We start from the raw sequence: 19,118 nt of genomic DNA, 5'->3' as shown, positions 1-19,118 counted from the left end.
GATAAATCAGTGACCGGCCCCCTGTATAATGTATAGATAAATCAGTGACCCGGCCCCCTGTATAATGTATCGATAAATCAGTGACCGGCCCCCTGTATAATGTATAGATAAATCAGTGACCGGGCCCCTGTATAATGTATAGATAAATCAGTGACCAGCCCTGTATAATGTATAGTTATCAAAGAGAACGGGGAGAGAGAGGGGTCTCGGGGGAGTTGAGGGGTATCAGGGACACGGGGAGGATCTGGACAGTCTAGGCGGGGTCACTGGGCCGGTGACTCGGGTGTTTTGCCCGCTGCCGCCGATTTACGGTCCTCCGAAGATCTCGGTTTCGCGGTTACTGATGTTTTGCGTCATCTTCCTGTTATTTGAATGAACTTTATTTACATTCACTTCCTGTCATTTCCTCTCCGGGCAGCCGAAAGGATAACCAGGCTTCTGATTGGAAGAGGAGCTCATGACGTATTGATTCTGGACCGGTTGCCAGGAGACCTTTGGACGCCCCTAGGCCCAGAGTGAGGCCTCGGACTGGCATGGAGATAGACGACGGGGGCGGAGGACAGCTGGAGGCCTGCGAAGGGGAGTCAAGGCCCCCGGAAACAGGGGCAGAAGAGCTTGGGCCCCCGGAAACAGGTGCAACGGAGGTTGGGCCCCCGGAAACAGGGGCAGCAAAGGCTGGGGCCCCTCAAACTGCCGCAGGAGTGGCTGGGGCCCTGGAAGCACGTTCAGGAGAGGCCGCGGCCCCTGGGACTCTGGCCAAGGAAGCATCTCGACTGCTGCAGGAGCTGGGGTAGGTGGGCCGGCCGGGGCTGGGGTAGGTGGGCTGGGTCTGGGTGTGGGGCTGGGGCTGGGTCCGGGGCTGGGTCTGGGGTAGGTGGGCCGGCCGGGGTACGGGGCCCGGGTACTGTTACCCCAGTGCTAGGTTATGATGGAGGTATTCATTATAATCGACCCCTCTCTGTCTGCGCTGTGATCCGCCCCGCGGGGTCACTTTCAGGTACGCGGGATCTCTGTGCCGTGAAGATGCCCCGGTGCTCCCCTGCGCGCTGGGTGCTGCCTGCCAGGACTTCACCTCGCTGTGCGTCTGGCTCGTCTCGGAGCTGAGAGCCGCGTCTTCGTTCGGGGAGAACGTGACCCCTACGGAGGGTGAGCCCCGGGGGCGGGGGGCTTGGAGCGAGGGGTCCGGGGGCGGGGGTCCGGTAGTGAGGGGCCGGGGGCCACGTGCTGATGGCTCTCGGGCGTGGATTACCTGGCGTGGATTACCTGCCGCCGTCTTCTTCTCCTCCGCAGGCCCCGAGGACGCAGAGACCTTCCAGCTGGAAATGAGTGGGGTGCTGAGTGAACTCCACTGCCCTTACCCCCCACTGACCACCGGAGAGGTCACAGCGAGACTGACGGACCCCCACAACTGCCTGCTGTTGCTAGGTAACGACACCCCGTTGTCTCTGCGCACGCGGCGCGTCACCCCGTGTGTCGGGCGAGGCGTTTGCGATTCCACCAATCACCGGCCTCCTTTCTCCGCAGTGTTTCTCGGCACCGAGCTGCAGGCCGCCAGGATCCTGGATAGTAGGAGGGCCCCTGCGCCCGATCCCGGGGGTCCCGCCAAAGAGGCTCTGCAGGAGCTGCAGCGAGTCCGCGGAGCTCTGGGCTTGGCTGAACCTGCCCTGGACACGCCGGTGGCCGAGTACATGAGACAAATAGAGACCAAGGTGACCCAAGAGCTTGCGATTTAAACTCGTGGGCCCGTGCTTTGGCTGCGCAGGAAGCAGCCGGCGGGGGTCCGCACATCGGGCCGTTTCCTCTGCGTTGCGACTGAAGGTTTTTCTGTGTTTTTAGGTCCGCGACGTCTCGGCCGCCGTCCCAGAGGCTCAGAAGTCTCCCCCGTTACTGAAAACCCCGCTGCTGGCGGCTCAGTGGGTACGGAGAGGACGGCCGGGTGGGACGCGGGGACCTTCTTGTGTATTTTTTATTATTGTATTGATATTTGGGGGTTTTGCTGGCAGGATCTTGGAGGTTCTGTGAGGGAGTGGTAGATAAGTGGAGCAGCCTCCCAGCAGAGGTGGTAGAGGGTAATACAGTGAGGGGATTAAACCTGCACGGGATAGACAGACGGCTCCTGAATCTAAGACAAGACTAACGACTGAGAGACTTTACAGACTGGATAGGGGGCCGTCGGGGGCCGATCTGCCGGTCGTTCTCGTTTTGAGGATCTCTCCCTCTTTTAGAAGCAGTTATTCAGTCTCCTGCTGATTGGAGCGTTCTGTTGGTTGCTATGGTGATTAGACGGGGTGACGGCGGGGGTCTCGGGGTGACGGCGGGGGTCTCGGGGCTGCACTCTTTGATACGCTGTTTCTCCGCACGCAGGACGCTCTGGCCGATCTGCAGCGGTCCCTGCGCTGGGAGTACGAGTGCCGGATGCGCATGCTGGTCACGCGATTCGACGTCACCGTGCAGTCCTTCCACTGGTCAGAGCGAGCCAAGGTCAGAGACCCGCAGCGCACTTACTGCCCCATCGCCCCCCCTGCCTGCCGCCCTGCAGTGGGAGGGGCAGACTCCGTGCCCCAAAGCTCCCTCCTGTCTGTCGCCCTGCAGTGGAGGGGCAGACTCTGTGCCCCATCGCCCCCTCCTGCCTGTCGCCCTGCAGTGGGAGGGGCAGACTCTGTGCCCCATCGCCCCCTCCTGCCTGTCGCCCTGCAGTGGGAGGGGCAGACTCTGTGCCCCATCGCCCCCTCCTGCCTGTCGCCCTGCAGTGGGAGGGGCAGACTCTGTGCCCCATCGCCCCCTCCTGCCTGTCGCCCTGCAGTGGAGGGGCAGACTCTGTGCCCCATCGCCCCCTCCTGCCTGTCGCCCTGCAGTGGGAGGGGCAGACTCTGTGCCCCATCGCCCCCTCCTGCCTGCCGCCCTGCAGTGGGAGGGACAGACTCCGTGCCCCATCGCCCCCTCCTGCCTGTCGCCCTGCAGTGGAAGGGGCAGACTCCGTGCCCCATCGCTCCCTCCTGTCTGTGTCGCCCCGCTGTAGGAGGGGCAGACACTCTATTGGTTTTGTCGCCCGCAGGAGAAGGGCTCCGCCATGCAGGAAGCGCTGTGGCCTCTCCGGCGGTCTCTGACGACGGACTCCGGGGTCTCTCTGTCTCACCTGCTGGCCGCGCGGGAAGACGACTCTCGGATTCTCCACACCTGCAACGCCGCCTTCTGCCAGCGAACCGGCAGCGCCATTAACAAGGTAGAGCCCCTCCAGCCCCTTTCTCCTTTAACCCTTCGGTGACCCGTTTCCTCGGCCCCCTCTTTCGATGTATTACCGCCTCCCTCTGGTCGCAGGTCCTCATGGTGGGTACCGTGCCTGATCGAGGCGGGCGCCCCAATGAGATAGAGCCCCCCATGCCTACCTGGGAGAAGCGGAGGGAAGGTGGAGGGCGAGGAGGGCAGCCTCGATGGGGGCGACGAAGCAAGAGAAGGAAGAACTGACCCGTAACTCCTGGAGTGCCTGGGGGTCCCGAGCGGCCCCCCGAGAACAAACTGCTTCCTTCATTCTGCTAAAATATCTATTTTTCTGGGCACTGATGGCGTTAGAAGGAAGGTTCGGAAACCGTTTAATTTCCCCAAATCCGCTCCGTGTGTAAATTTATTTTCGTTGTCTTCGTTTCCGTTTGGTTTCCGGGTGGAATGTCTGCGATTTCCTGCGGGGGGCGCTGATTGGCTGCAAACGACGTCTATAGCCAGCGGTCTATGTATAGAGAGTCATGTGATACATTTATTTTTATAATTACAAACTAAAAAAGGGGCGGAGACCTAAAATGATTTATAAAACGCGATAAATCACAGATTTTTTTTATTATGTTTTATATTTTTTTTTAATTTTTTTTTTTATTTCTGGAACGATCGCTGCGAATATTTTTGCTGCCGTTTTTTTTGTCCGATTCCTCGTTCTTCAGTCTGCAGAATTTGGGGCTTTTCTGTTACCTTTTTGGGCCTGAAATCATAAAAACCGCATTCCCTGAATTTTTGGTTGGCGGAATAAATGAGTCCCGCATTAAATGTTTGTCCGTTTTGTTACTTTTAGGAAATGTAAGCGTTTCGCGTGGGGGGGGGTGGTTCGGTGACATGAGGGTTATTCCACCCCCGCCCCCAGGGGTTCAGGATTAACCCATTCCCTTCTGCATGAAACATCTGAATTGTTATGTCATGTGACATGGAAACAGACCCCCCCCCCCGGGCAATAATTTTCCATCCGCTCATTTTTTTTAATTGTCGCTCCGGATCTCCGCGATGTCTGTAAGAGTCCTCGGCCCCCCCGCTGGCGTCATCTGCCCCCCGCTCGCCGGGTAGAAGTCCCAGGTGCCCCTCGCACTAGAGATGCAGTGAGTTGATGGTGTCGAGGATGCGCCCGATGGCGGGTTGTGCGGCCGCGTCCAGGCTCAGCATGCGCATCTGGTCCTGCAGCGCACACAGCTGGCTCTGCAGCCGGGCGTTCTCGGCAGACAGCTGGGAGTTGGTGCAATGCAGCCCGGCGTTCTCCAGGAGCAGGCGGTTCTTCTCCTGCGCGGAATCAAACGTTACACCGGGGGTCATTCCCTGGCAGCGCTTCCCAGCACAGGTGGTAACAGGAGTTAGGAGACCAGTCTAACTAAAGGAATGAGACTCAAGCGAAGGGACCAGAAGTTTCCAGGGTAGAGTGGGGCAGAATAAAGCTGCGGGTATCTAGGGGTCTGCGCTCACCGGGGGGGGCACGAGGGTGGCATTCGGGGCAGTTTGGGGAAGTTCCCGTTAATATACGGGGCGGATCTCACCTTCTCCATCTCCCTCACTTGTCCGTACAGAGCGTGCGAGCTGCCACACGCGTCCCCGCACCGAGGGGCTTCCCCCGGGGGTCCTGCCGCCGAGCCGCTGCCGGGGGTCTCGTCCTCGCTGCCTCCGTCGGTCTGGGTGGATTTCTGGAAGGTTCTGCTCTGCGGAGTCCGGGATTCTCCTGCGCGGCTCCAGCTCTGCATCCCATCCGCGTCCAAACCTGTGCCGGGGGGGGGAGACATCAGCGGAGGCCGGGGGCAGCGCGGTGGCTGAGGGTAGTCGGGAGGGAGAGATGGGGGGCAGCGCGGTGGCTGAGGGTAGTGGGGAGGGAGAGATGGGGAGCAGCGCGGTGGCTGAGGGTAGTCGGGAGGGAGAGATGGGGAGCAGCGCGGTGGCTGAGGGTAGTCGGGAGGGAGAGATGGGGAGCAGCGCGGTGGCTGAGGGTAGTCGGGAGGGAGAGATGGGGAGCAGCGCGGTGGCTGAGGGTAGTCGGGAGGGAGAGATGTGGGGGGGCAGCGCGGTGGCTGAGGGTAGTGGGGAGGGAGAGATGGGGGGCAGCGCGGTGGCTGAGGGTAGTGGGGAGGGAGAGATGTCGGGGGGCAGCGCGGTGGCTGAGGGTAGTCGGGAGGGAGAGATGTGGGGGAGCAGCGCGGTGGCTGAGGGTAGTCGGGAGGGAGAGATGTGGGGGGGCAGCGCGGTGGCTGAGGGTAGTGGGGAGGGAGAGATGGGGGGCAGCGCGGTGGCTGAGGGTAGTGGGGAGATAAAGCACTGGGCGCCTCGGCTTCTCTTACCTTGCTTGGCCACGGCCCAGATCTGAAAAGGAAACGGACAGAGGTGATGGGAGTTGCTGACCAACAACCCGGGCGAGAGACAAAGCGCGATAACTGGAGGGCTAAAAGGGCGAGAGAGGGGGGCGGCGCGCGATAACCGGAGGGCGAGAAAAGGGGCGTGCAATAACCGGGCGAGGGGACGGGTGACTTACGCAGCTGCCGCACAGCGGAGACTTCCTGAGGCGAGCTTCCAGCAGGCTGCGCAGGAACGTGACGCCCAGCTTGGAGCAGACGTGGCTGGCCTTCATGAAATAAGACGCCATCGCCTGGCGGCTGACGGGGCCCTCGCTGCGGAGAGACAACACTTTGGGGTCAGGCGGGGGCCGCGGTCGGACCGCCTCGTGCGCTCAGGAGCCTCACCTGGAGCTTCAGAACTCAGCAGGAGACTCGTGAGGCTCGCCTTGACGGCGACTGGGCGTGGCCAGGCTCAGGTGGGTCCTTCCCGACCCCCTCCCACCAGCGGCCCCCCGGTGGCCCCCGAGACGGACCCCCGGCACTTACTGCTCCTTTTCCAGGATGTGGCAGGAGAAGGGCAGGTTGGCGACAATTTTATCGAAGTCCTCGACGGAGATGAAGCCGCGGCGCTTCGGGTCATAAAACTGGAAAACCGTCTGAAAAAACAGGGCCAGTGACATCATCGGAAGGGAAATAAATCTGCCTGACTCGACTCAGCGCATCCTGACGGCTTCATGATCATCAGTTACTCACTGACATAATAATCTGTAGATAAGTGGAGCAGCCTAACAGCAGAGGTGGTAGAGGGTAATACAGTGAGGGTATTAAACATGCACGGGATAGACATACGGCTCCTGAATCTAAGACGAGACCGACGGCTAATTAAGGGTTGAGTCTTTGAAGACTGGACAGGGGCCGGATGGGGCCGATCTGCCGGGGGCCCGGGGTATCTGTATGTTTCAGTAGCTGAGTGTAAAGGGTTAATCAAAATGCACCAAATCAGGAAATGCAGCCAGGAAGCGGCCGCCGGATCAGCGAGAAAATCTTTGTGCAGGTGAGGAAACCCGGCCCCCGGCGGCCCCCGGCGGCCCCCGGCGGCCCCCGTCTCGTCTGTAAAGACTCAAACCTTAATCGCATTCAGGAGCCGTATGTCTGTCCCATGCATGTTTAATACCCTCACTGTGTTACCCTCTACCACCTCTGCTGGGAGGCTGTTCCACTTATCTCCCACCCTCTCTGACTCTCTAGTGTTAGATTCTGCTCTCTTGTAATTTTTCTCGTCCTTGGAAATAAATTCCCTCCCCGTCTCTCCAATGTGTCGATATCCTTCTGGGTGTCTAGCACTGTACCTACTACTCCAGGTGAGGTCTGACCAGAGATCTGTAAAGGGACGGCGCCCCCTCCTTTTGTTGCCACTAATGCCCCTCGCTGGACACCCAGCATCTTCGCCCCTTTACTGCATTCCCTGCTTACCATCAGCTCACTAATAAGCCCCGATACCGCCTCTGCTGGGCGGCGATTAAGTTATGTGTAGCTTCTCCATTGTCATACATGTGATAATACGTGTCCACAGGAAATCACGCGTGTCGGGTGACCCCGCGCTCTCCAGCCCCAGAGGACTCACCTCCACCATCTGCTCCACGTTGTGACTGAGGGTCTCGGCGTCCTGCGGGCCGGGGGTCTCGGGGGTCCAGTGCGCGATGTCCGTGGAGGTCTTGAAGGGAACCGTGGGCTGCGAGAAGAAGACAACTTACTGGGGCCACAAATACAGGTAACGGGGACCCCCGGGGCCCCGGAACGTTCTGCTATCTGAATGCGGCGTGGATCGGACACTAAATATTTGCGGCTGGATAAAGTGGGAAAAGTCCACTGGGCGGCGGAGTCGTGTCACTACTTCCCGGCTCGTACCTGCGGCTTGTGGCTGCGCGGCTCGCGGCTGTACGATAACGCGTAGATCTCGTCCTCCGTGTGAAACAGGTCCAGGGAGGACTGCAAGAGAGACACAACCCGGAGCGGCACATCACCACACGGCGACAACACGACACACGCTACTACACAACATCACCACACGGCGACAACACGACACACACTACTACACAACATTACCACACGGCGACAACACGACACACGCTGCACCGCGACACACACTACACTGCGACACCACGGCACACACTACTACACTACACCGCGACACGCTACACCGCGACACACGCTACTACACAACATCACGACATGGCGACAACACGACACACACTACTACACAACATCACGACACGGCGACAACACGAGACACGCTACACCGCGACACACGCTACACTGCGACACCACGGCACACACTACTACACTACACCGCGACACACGCTACACCGCGACACGCGACACCACGGCACACACTACTACACACCACCACGACACACACTACACTGCGACACCACGACACACACTACACCGCGACACCACGGCACACACTACTACGCACCACCACGACACACACTACACCGCGACACACACTACACCGCGACACACACTACACCGCGACACACACTACTACACACCACCACGACACACTACACCGCGACACACACTACATCACGACACCACGACACACACTACTACACACCACCATGACACACTACACCGCGACACCACGACACACACACCACCGCGACACACGCGACACACGCAACACCGCGACACACACTACACCGCGACACACGCAACACCGCGACACACACTACACCGCGACAAACACTACACCGCGACACACACTACACCGCGACAAACACTACACCGCGACACCACGACACACACTACTACACAGCGACACCAAGACACAGCGGCACAGAGCCTCCCCCCACAGCGCGGACACCCAGCGCAGGCGGCCGCCGGCTCCCACTCACGGTGAGCAGTAAGGTGACGTCCTTGTCGGCTTTGGTCGGCGGCCGGGCGCTCTGCAGCTGCCGCAGCTCCAGCAGGTGCTGGTAAAGTCCGTGTAATTTGCTGACGTTGATCTTTCCGTCCGTCAGATAATCCGGCAGAGCCTCGTTCAGAGACACCAAATCCTTCAGGTGAACGCCGAGGACGGGGACCTTAAACCCGGCGCACTCGTGATACACCCTGCGGTACGTGCTGTAATTACTGCCGGACGACAGCAGCTCCGTCATCTCGCTCAGCGTCTGCCGGGAAAGAACATGCGCGGGCGGCTCCTCAGTCTCCCCCGAACCAAGCGGGAAACGGGCGGCTGCAAGGGCCGGATGGGGGGATGCCCCCCTTTACTCCACCGACACCCCCTCTCTCTCTCTCTCTCTCCTCCCCTGATGCCTGCCCCTCTCTCTCCTCCCCTGATGCCTGCCCCTCTCTCTTCTCCCCTGATGCCCCTCTCTCTCCTCCCCTGATGCCCCTCTCTCTTCTCCCCTGATGCCCCTCTCTCTCCTTCCCCTGATACTACTCTCTCCTTCCCCTGATGCCCCTCTCTCCTCCCCTGATGCCCCTCTCTCCTCCCCTGATGCCTCTCTCTCTCTCTCCTCCCCTGATGCCCCTCTCTCCCCCCCTGATACCCCTCTTTTCTATGTTTGCTGGGTATGAGGGGATCGCAGGGTCCTACAGCCCTAAAAGCCCCGTAATGTGTATAGAAACAGCAGGAAACGGCTTTATAAATAAAACGGGGCAAATAAATGCATAATTCTTTAAAATTCCCCGCCCCATCCACGCCTCTAACTGTACTCCCTATATCTAAAGTCTGGACCAATCAGCAAAAATCAGCAACTTTGCAGTGGGAGGGAGAAAGTTTAATGGGGAGGAGCCTACAGAGCCTGAGGACAGGAAGTTATGATAGCCGCTCCCATTAGACACATCCCGGGGGGGGGGGCGATACATATTTATTGCTTATTATAATCAGTAATCACCATTACTTGGGTTTATTTCATGTAGAGATCGTAGCTGAGGATTCTGGGAAATAGAGTAATAAGGATAAGAAGGGGTCGCTGGGGGCATGCGCGTCTCCGTGACCCCATCCCCCCTCACCTTCAGGACGTCCTGCGACAGGAAACCGTGCGTTTCTTTCAGGCGGGAGATGGCGCTGTGACACAACCCTCCGATCACCGCCATCAGGGTGTTAAAATTCTGCAGTTTGCGAAGTTTCTGTAACCAAAAAAACAATAAATTCACATAAAATAATAAAGATTTACTGGACCCCCCCAGCGCTGTATACAGTAATATAACCCCCAGCGCTGTATACAGTAATATAACCCCCCGCGCTGTATACAGTAATATAACCCCCCAGCGCTGTATACAGTAATTTAACCCCCAGCGCTGTATACAGTAATATAACCCCCCAGCGCTGTATACAGTAATATAACTCCCAGCGCTGTATACAGTAATATAACCCCAGCGCTGTATACAGTAATATAACCCCCGGCGCTGTATACAGTAATATAACCCCCCAGCGCTGTATACAGTAATATAACTCCCAGCGCTGTATACAGTAATATAACCCCCAGCGCTGTATACAGTAATAACCCCCAGCGCTGTATACAGTAATAACCCCCAGCGCTGTATACAGTAATATACCCCCCCAGCGCTGTATACAGTAATATAACCCCAGCACTGTATACAGTAATATAACCCCCCAGCGCTGTATACAGTAATATAACCCCCAGCACTGTATACAGTAATATAACCCCCAGCGCTGTATACAGTAATATAACCCCCAGCGCTGTATACAGTAATATAACCCCCAGCGCTGTATACAGTAATATAACCCCCAGCACTGTATACAGTAATAACCCCAGCGCTGTATACAGTAATATAACCCCCAGCGCTGTATACAGTAATAACCCCAGCGCTGTATACAGTAATATAACCCCCAGCGCTGTATACAGTAATAACCCCAGCGCTGTATACAGTAATATAACCCCCCCAGTGCTGTATACAGTAATATAACCCCCAGCGCTGTATACAGTAATATAACCCCCCAGCACTGTATACAGTAATATAACCCCCCAGCGCTGTATACAGTAATATAACCCCCCAGCGCTGTATACAGTAATATAACCCCCAGCGCTGTATACAGTAATATAACCCCCAGCGCTGTATACAGTAATATAACCCCCCAGCGCTGTATACAGTAATATAACCCCCCAGCGCTGTATACAGTAATATAACCCCCAGCGCTGTATACAGTAATATAACCCCCAGCGCTGTATACAGTAATATAACCCCCCAGCGCTGTATACAGTAATATAACCCCCCAGCAATGTATACAGTAATATAACCCCCAACACTGTATACAGTAATATAACCCCCCAGCGCTGTATACAGTAATATACCCCCCAGCGCTGTATACAGTAATATAACCCCCCAGCGCTGTATACAGTAATATAACCCCCCGCGCTGTATACAGTAATATACCCCCCAGCGCTGTATACAGTAATATAACCCCCCAACACTGTATACAGTAATATAACCCCCAGCGCTGTATACAGTAATATACCTCCCAGCGCTGTATACAGTAATATAACCCCCCAGCGCTGTATACAGTAATATAACCCCCCGCGCTGTATACAGTAATATAACCCCCAGCGCTGTATACAGTAATATAACCCCCCGCGCTGTATACAGTAATATAACCTCCCAGCGCTGTATACAGTAATATAACCCCCAGCGCTGTATACAGTAATATAACCCTCCAGCGCTGTATACAGTAATATAACCCCCAGCGCTGTATACAGTAATATAACTCCCAGCGCTGTATACAGTAATATAACCCCCAGCACTGTATACAGTAATATAACCCCCCAGCGCTGTATACAGTAATATAACCCCCCAGCACTGTATACAGTAATATAACCCCCAGCGCTGTATACAGTAATATAACCCCCCAGCACTGTATACAGTAATATAACCCCCCAGCGCTGTATACAGTAATATAACTCCCAGCGCTGTATACAGTAATATAACCCCCAGCGCTGTATACAGTAATATAACCCCCAGCGCTGTATACAGTAATATAACCCCCAGTGCTGTATACAGTAATATAACCCCCAGCGCTGTATACAGTAATATAACCCCCCAGTGCTGTATACAGTAATATAACCCCCCAGCACTGTATACAGTAATATAACCCCCCAGCACTGTATACAGTAATATAACCCCCAGCGCTGTATACAGTAATATAACCCCCCAGCGCTGTATACAGTAATATAACCCCCCCAGTGCTGTATTCAGTAATATAACCCCCAGCGCTGTATACAGTAATATAACCCCCCAGTGCTGTATACAGTAACTAATAACCCCCAGCACTGTATACAGTAATATAACCCCCAGCGCTGTATACAGTAATATAACCCCCAGTGCTGTATATAGTAATATAACCCCCCAGCGCTGTATACAGTAATATAACCCCCAGCGCTGTATACAGTAATATAACCCCCAGCGCTGTATACAGTAATATAACCCCCAGCGCTGTATACAGTAATATAACCCCCAGCGCTGTATACAGTAATATAACCCCCCAGCGCTGTATACAGTAATATAACCCCCAGCGCTGTATACAGTAATATAACCCCCCAGCGCTGTATACAGTAATATAACCCCCCAGCGCTGTATACAGTAATATAACCCCCCAGCACTGTATACAGTAATATAACCCCCCAGCGCTGTATACAGTAATATAACCCCCAGCACTGTATACAGTAATATAACCCCCAGCGCTGTATACAGTAATATAACCCCCCAGCGCTGTATACAGTAATATAACTCCCAGCGCTGTATACAGTAATATAACCCCCCAGCGCTGTATACAGTAATATAACCCCCAGCGCTGTATACAGTAATATAACCCCCAGCGCTGTATACAGTAATATAACCCCCCAGCGCTGTATACAGTAATATAACCCCCAGCGCTATATACAGTAATATAACCCCCAGCACTGTATACAGTAATATAACCCCCCAGCGCTGTATACAGTAATATAACCCCCCAGCGCTGTATACAGTAATATAACCCCAGCGCTGTATACAGTAATACAACCCCCAGCGCTGTATACAGTAATATAACCCCAGCGCTGTATACAGTAATATAACCCCCCAGCACTGTATACAGTAATAACCCCAGCGCTGTATACAGTAATACAACCCCCAGCGCTGTATACAGTAATACAACCCCCAGCGCTGTATACAGTAATATAACCCCAGTGCTGTATACAGTAATATAACCCCCAGCGCTGTATACAGTAATATAACCCCCAGCGTTGTATACAGTAATATAACCCCCAGCGCTGTATACAGTAATATAACCCCCAGCGCTGTATACAGTAATATAACCCCCAGCGCTGTATACAATAATATAACCCCCAGCGCTGTATACAGTAATATAACCCCCCAGCGCTGTATACAGTAATATAACCCCCAGCGCTGTATACAATAATATAACCCCCAGCGCTGTATACAGTAATATAACCCCCAGCACTGTATACAGTAATATAACCCCCAGCGCTGTATACAGTAATATAACCCTCAGCGCTGTATACAGTAATATAACCCCCCAGCGCTGTATACAGTAATATAACCCCCCAGCGCTGTATACAGTAATATAACCCCCAGCGCTGTATACAGTAATATAACCCCAGCGCTGTATACAGTAATATAACCCCCAGTGCTGTATACAGTAATATAACCCTCAGCACTGTATACAGTAATATAACCCCCAGCACTGTATACAGTAATATAACCCCCAGCACTGTATACAGTAATATAACCCCCCAGCGCTGTATACAGTAATATAACCCCCCAGCGCTGTATACAGTAATAACCCCCAGCGCTGTATACAGTAATATAACCCCCAGCGCTGTATACAGTAATATAACCCCCAGCGCTGTATACAGTAATATAACCCCCAGCGCTGTATACAGTAATATAACCCCCAGCACTGTATACAGTAATATAACCCCAGCGCTGTATACAGTAATATAACCCCCAGCGCTGTATACAGTAATATAACCCCCCAGCGCTGTATACAGTAATATAACCCCCAGCACTGTATACAGTAATATAACCCCCAGCGCTGTATACAGTAATATAACCCCCCCAGCGCTGTATACAGTAATATAACCCCAGCGCTGTATACAGTAATATAACCCCCCAGCGCTGTATACAGTAATATAACCCCCAGCGCTGTATACAGTAATATAACCCCCAGCGCTGTATACAGTAATATAACCCCCCGCGCTGTATACAGTAATATAACCCCCAGCGCTGTATACAGTAATATAACCCCCCAGCGCTGTATACAGTAATATAACCCCCAGCGCTGTATACAGTAATATAACCCCCCAGCACTGTATACAGTAATATAACCCCCAGCGCTGTATACAGTAATATAACCCCCCAGCGCTGTATACAGTAATATAACCCCAGCGCTGTATACAGTAATATAACCCCCAGCGCTGTATACAGTAATATAACCCCCAGTGCTCTATACAGTAATAACCCCCCTGCGCTGCATACAGTAATATAACCCCCAGCACTGTATACAGTAATATAACCCCCCAGCGCTGTATACAGTAATATAACCCCCCAGCACTGTATACAGTAATATAACCCCCAGCGCTGTATACAGTAATATAACCCCCCAGCGCTGTATACAGTAATATAACCCCCCAGCGCTGTATACAGTAATATAACCCCCAGCGCTGTATACAGTAATATAACCCCAGCGCTGTATACAGTAATATAACCCCCAGCGCTGTATACAGTAATATAACCCCAGCGCTGTATACAGTAATATAACCCCCAGCGCTGTATACAGTAATATAACCCCCAGCGCTGTATACAGTATTATCCCCCCCAGCGCTGTATACAGTAATATAACCCCCAGCGCTGTATACAGTAATATACCCCCCCAGCGCTGTATACAGTAATATAACCCCCCAGCGCTGTATACAGTAATATAACCCCCCAGCGCTGTATACAGTAATATAACCCCAGCGCTGTATACAGTAATATAACCCCCAGCGCTGTATACAGTAATATAACCCCCCAGCGCTGTATACAGTAATATAACCCCCAGCGCTGTATACAGTAATATAATCCCCAGCGCTGTATACAGTAATATAACCCCCAGCGCTGTATACAGTAATATAACCCCCCAGCGCTGTATACAGTAATATAACCCCAGCGCTGTATACAGTAATACAACCCCCAGCGCTGTATACAGTAATATAAGCCCAGCGCTGTATACAGTAATATAACCCCCAGCACTGTATACAGTAATATAACCCCCAGCGCTGTATACAGTAATATAACCCTCAGCGCTGTATACAGTAATATAACGCCCAGCACTGTATACAGTAATATAACCCCCCAGCGCTGTATACAGTAATATAACCCACCAGTGCTGTATACAGTAATATAACCCTCAGCACTGTATACAGTAATATAACCCCCCAGCGCTGTATACAGTAATATAACCCCCAGCGCTGTATACAGTAATATAACCCCCCAGCGCTGTATACAGTAATATAACCCCCAGCACTGTATACAGTAATATAACCCCAGCGCTGTATACAGTAATATAACCCCCAGCGCTGTATACAGTAATATAACCCCCCAGCGCTGTATACAGTAATATAACCCCCAGCACTGTATACAGTAATATAACCCCCCAGCGCTGTATACAGTAATATAACCCCCAGCGCTGTATACAGTAATATAACCCCCAACACTGTATACAGTAATATAACCCCCCAGCGCTGTATACAGTAATATACCCCCCCAGCGCTGTATACAGTAATATAACCCCCAGCACTGTATACAGTAATATAACCCCCAGCTCTGTATACAGTAATATAACCCCCAGCGCTGTATACAGTAATATAACCCCCAGCGCTGTATACAGTAATATCCCCCCCCCCCAGCGATATACCCCCCACGTGCCGCATTTGATTTTTGGGGATTAGGAAGCGGGGGGCGGGGGGCTTTGATTCCGGCCGCTGTCGCTTGCCCCGCGTTTCTCTCACCTGCGTGACCTGGATGAATTTAGTGAAGACCTCGGCGCGCTGCTGGGGCGTCGGGCGATTCAGGATCATAATCTGGACCCACTGAGAGATGCTGTTACACAGAGCGACCGAGCGGGCGAGGCGAGGGATCTCCTGCAGGGGCGTCTGCATGGTGTAGCTGCGATAGTCCAAATGCTGCAGGAGAGAGGGGAGCAAAACGGAGAATAACAGAGAAAGGAAACTAACGCTAGAGGGTAGTAGATAAGTGGAGCAGCCTCCCAGCAGAGGTGGTAGAGGGTAATACAGTGAGGGTATTAAACAAGCATGGGATAGACATACGGCTCCTGAATCTAAGACGAGATTGACGACTGATTAGGTTTGAGTCTTTACGGACTAGACGGGGGCCGGCGGGGGGCGATCTGCCGGCGGGTTCTCTGTTTCTATAAAATATTCCATTAGAAGAAATCTCTGATATCGAAAAAAAAAGTAATTTGTATTTAATCGTCTAAAACTTCACTAATCACCGGAATCCAAAGGGGGCTCTAACGTCTCCGGCCCCCGATATCCAGATCTATTTTAAGAAAAGACAAATATGCCAAGAAAACCCCGATCGATAAATGGAAAGGGTTAAAATATCGTCAGTTTGTAGCAGAAATGTTATTTGTGAGTTGTGGCCCCGCTTCGTGCCGGAGACGGGGGGCCCTCGGGGGCGGGATTCTCCGTCACGGGGTCAGCGTGCCGTCTGGGGGTCCGTCCACGCGTGGCCCCCATCTCACCGTGATCCGGCAGAGGCACTTGAAGTCCAGGAAGCTGAGGTGATTGGCCAGCTCCGACGGCTCCAGGTGGTCGAACAGCAGGGACACCTTCCTTTTCTTATTGAAACTCGGCGACTCCTGGAGCGGCTTCGAGGCGTCCGGTTCGAGGCTGAGAGTGATGAGAGGGGCAGTCACAAGGGGGTATTATACAGAGGAGTCACAAGGGGCAAACGACATGTCCGGGTACGACGGGGTATTTAAGGCGTAGAAGCAGATGAAAGGAGCCCCCCCCTTACACGAGCGAGCTGGGGATGGCTCCGGGGCATCGGCCTCTTCCTTCCTCCACCACCTCCCAGAACTCGGCCATCGTCTGCTCCAGCTGGGCGTCCAGGCGGAACATCTCCGGGTACTGGCTGATCCAAAACCTGCGCGACACGCTTACATTATCCACAGACGGGGCAAGCAGGCAGTTTGGGGAGGAAAAAATGGAGAAAGAGGGTGAGAACCGAAGAGAAACCGAAGAGAGGCCAAGCTGGGAAGATCCATCCCGGGAAGGAAGCAGCGATTGGGTCAACAAGACGCCGTCCGACGGTACAAAACCATGCAATTACATATTACATACCAGTGGGAGATACCGGCAGATACCAGCGGGAGAAACCGGCAGATACCAGCGGGAGATACCGGCAGATACCAGCGGGAGATACCGGCAGATACCAGCGGGAGATACCGGCAGATACCAGCGGGAGATACCGGCAGATACAGGAGATACCGGCAGATACCAGCGGGAGATACCGGCAGATACCAGCGGGAGATACCGGCAGATACCAGCGGGAGATACTGGCAGATACCAGCGGGAGATACCGGCAGATACCCAGAGCTACCGGCAGATACCAGCGGGAGATACCCGGAGCTACCGACAGATACCAGCGGGAGATACCGGCAGATACCCGGAGATACAGGCAGATACCAGCGGGAGATACCGGCAGATACCAGCGGGAGATACTGGCAGATACAGGAGATACCGGCAGATACCAGCGGGAGATACCGGCAGATACCAGCGGGAGATACCGGCAGATACCAGCGGGAGATACTGGCAGATACCAGCGGGAGATACCGGCAGATACCCAGAGCTACCGGCAGATACCAGCGGGAGATACCCGGAGCTACCGACAGATACCAGCGGGAGATACCGGCAGATACCCGGAGATACAGGCAGATACCAGCGGGAGATACCGGCAGATACCAGCGGGAGATACCAGCAAGAGATACCGGCAGATACCAGCGGGAGATACCGGCAGATACCAGCGGGAGATACCGGCAGATACCAGCGGGAGATACCGACAGATACCAGCGGGAGATACCGGCAGATACCCGGAGATACCGGCAGATACCAGCGGTAGATACCAGCAGATACAGGAGATACCGGCAGATACCAGCGGGAGATACCCGCAGATACAGGAGATACCGGCAGATACCAGCGGGAGATACCGGCAGATACAGGAGATACCAGCAGATACAGGAGATCCCGGCAGATACCAGGAGACGGGTGAGGAGAAAGGGCAAGAAGTGGCTCCTGGGCAGGAACCCCGCGTCCTTCACTCCAGGCTTCTGAGATGAAGCGGCTGTTTGTATCCGTTCCGTTCGCTCGGTATAAATGACTCCGCGTTCCGCTCCGGAATCTGCCCCCGCGAGTTACCCCGCGTGTCCCGGAGGAACGTGGCGGGGGGGGCTCAGAGATGCCCCTTACCTGGCCAGGTGACAGACGGCGATCCTCGTGTGGTTCTGAGCGGCGTCTTTATACGTAGCTGGGAGTTAAGCTTAAATACGCAGGGTTTAGAATAGGAGAACCCCCAGATCTAGAACCCCCTCCCCCGCGCGTTCCACACCCCACACCGCGAAGGATATATCTGGAGAAGCTTCTGTGCGAACTCCGCCGACGGCACCACCCAGCTGTGCATCACCAGAGTCATATGAACCGTGTCCTCGTTCCTCCACAGCTGCCCTTCCAGATCTTCCAACGGAAAACAGCATTAATATCTCCACGGGCTCTACCGCCTCTGCTGGGAGGCTGTTCCTCTCATCTACCACTAAACTCAACCTTCCTCCCATCCTCACCAAACGACTGGACGCATTTCTCCAGAAGCTCCTCCAGGCTGCAGCCCTTCCCGAGCGGGGCCAGCGTCACGGCCACCATGGCTTTGTTTATCTCGGCCGGAGAGGGGCAGGTCATGCGCCGCCTGCTCTGCCTGGGCCGGCCCTTGGCTGTGATGAAGACCCCGTTACTGCTCAGGGTTTGGTGCTGAAGATCCTGCCGGGACTTCCTGGGGGTGAAAGAAAAAAATCTGCCTCCAGTAATGACTTTGGGGTGACTCGGGGCTCTGCCGGTATCGCCCACATATACAGGAGCGGTGTCAGCGACCCTCTTCCACCCCTGCCCGGCCCCTGCCCGGCCCCCTCTCCCACTCCCTCAGGTCTCACGTCCTACTAGTTACTAGTAATAAAATATTTCCTTTCCTCGCTACAAAGAACGCCGTGAAGCAGGAGACCGCCGAGACCTCCGCCCGAGCGGGTAACTTACCGGTGTATCCGAGCCCTTTCATGCTAAAGAGACAGGAAACCGAATAACCAACCCTGCCCAGCGCCGGGACGCGGCACCCACCACCCACCACCCGCCGGCTCACCTTTTGCTGTCTTTCCGATTCATGGTCGGGCTCTGGGGGTCTGCGGGGCCCGGAGAAAAGTCAGGGACGGGACCCTCGCCCGCCTCTAATCACCCCCTTCCTACAGACCCTCGGTGA

General features: G+C 54.4%; 2 protein-coding genes across 3 annotated transcripts; one reads left to right on the top strand and one right to left on the bottom strand.

The window, feature by feature from the left end:
* Nucleotides 1–397: 397 nt before the first annotated feature.
* Nucleotides 398–3,518, top strand: FAM98C (family with sequence similarity 98 member C). 2 transcript variants are annotated; one of them, XM_053473504.1, is made up of 9 exons: nt 398–633; nt 664–790; nt 998–1,146; nt 1,291–1,425; nt 1,525–1,709; nt 1,837–1,917; nt 2,365–2,481; nt 3,056–3,223; nt 3,319–3,518. In XM_053473504.1, the coding sequence occupies exons 1-9, from the start codon at nt 534–536 to the stop codon at nt 3,463–3,465; spliced, it is 1,209 nt and encodes a 402-aa protein (XP_053329479.1). In that variant the 5' UTR covers nt 398–533; the 3' UTR covers nt 3,466–3,518. The 2 variants fall into 2 exon arrangements, with proteins under 2 accessions (XP_053329479.1, XP_053329478.1); XM_053473503.1 differs by having other exon boundaries at nt 398–790.
* Nucleotides 3,519–4,312: 794 nt separating this feature from the next.
* On the bottom strand, nt 4,313–19,024 carry RASGRP4 (RAS guanyl releasing protein 4). The gene is made up of 16 exons (XM_053474157.1): nt 19,002–19,024; nt 18,436–18,641; nt 18,212–18,331; nt 18,068–18,125; nt 16,617–16,745; nt 16,342–16,489; nt 15,587–15,760; nt 9,594–9,710; nt 8,471–8,746; nt 7,479–7,559; nt 7,195–7,302; nt 6,117–6,226; nt 5,768–5,903; nt 5,577–5,598; nt 4,788–5,005; nt 4,313–4,536 (listed from the first exon to the last, which is right to left on the bottom strand). Exons 1-16 carry the CDS (start codon nt 19,022–19,024, stop codon nt 4,348–4,350), a joined length of 2,115 nt encoding a protein of 704 aa, XP_053330132.1. The 3' UTR covers nt 4,313–4,347.
* Nucleotides 19,025–19,118: the final 94 nt, after the last annotated feature.

Source organism: Spea bombifrons, chromosome 8, assembly GCF_027358695.1.
Source record: "Spea bombifrons isolate aSpeBom1 chromosome 8, aSpeBom1.2.pri, whole genome shotgun sequence".
Taxonomy (NCBI): domain Eukaryota; kingdom Metazoa; phylum Chordata; class Amphibia; order Anura; family Pelobatidae; genus Spea; species Spea bombifrons.
This window is presented reverse-complemented; position numbering and strand designations above follow the sequence as displayed.

Coding starts and splice junctions, on each gene's coding strand:
- FAM98C (XM_053473503.1), top strand. CDS start 534: ATGGAGATAGACGACGGGGGCGGAGGACAGCTGGAGGCCTGCGAAGGG. Junction 1,147..1,290: donor GAACGTGACCCCTACGGAGG/GTGAGCCCCGGG, acceptor TCTCCTCCGCAG/GCCCCGAGGACGCAGAGACC. Junction 3,224..3,318: donor CCGGCAGCGCCATTAACAAG/GTAGAGCCCCTC, acceptor CTCTGGTCGCAG/GTCCTCATGGTGGGTACCGT.
- RASGRP4 (XM_053474157.1), bottom strand. CDS start 19,024: ATGAATCGGAAAGACAGCAAAAG. Junction 16,490..16,616: donor GCCATCCCCAGCTCGCTCGT/GTAAGGGGGGGG, acceptor CATCACTCTCAG/CCTCGAACCGGACGCCTCGA. Junction 15,761..16,341: donor AGTGCCTCTGCCGGATCACG/GTGAGATGGGGG, acceptor TCTCTCCTGCAG/CATTTGGACTATCGCAGCTA.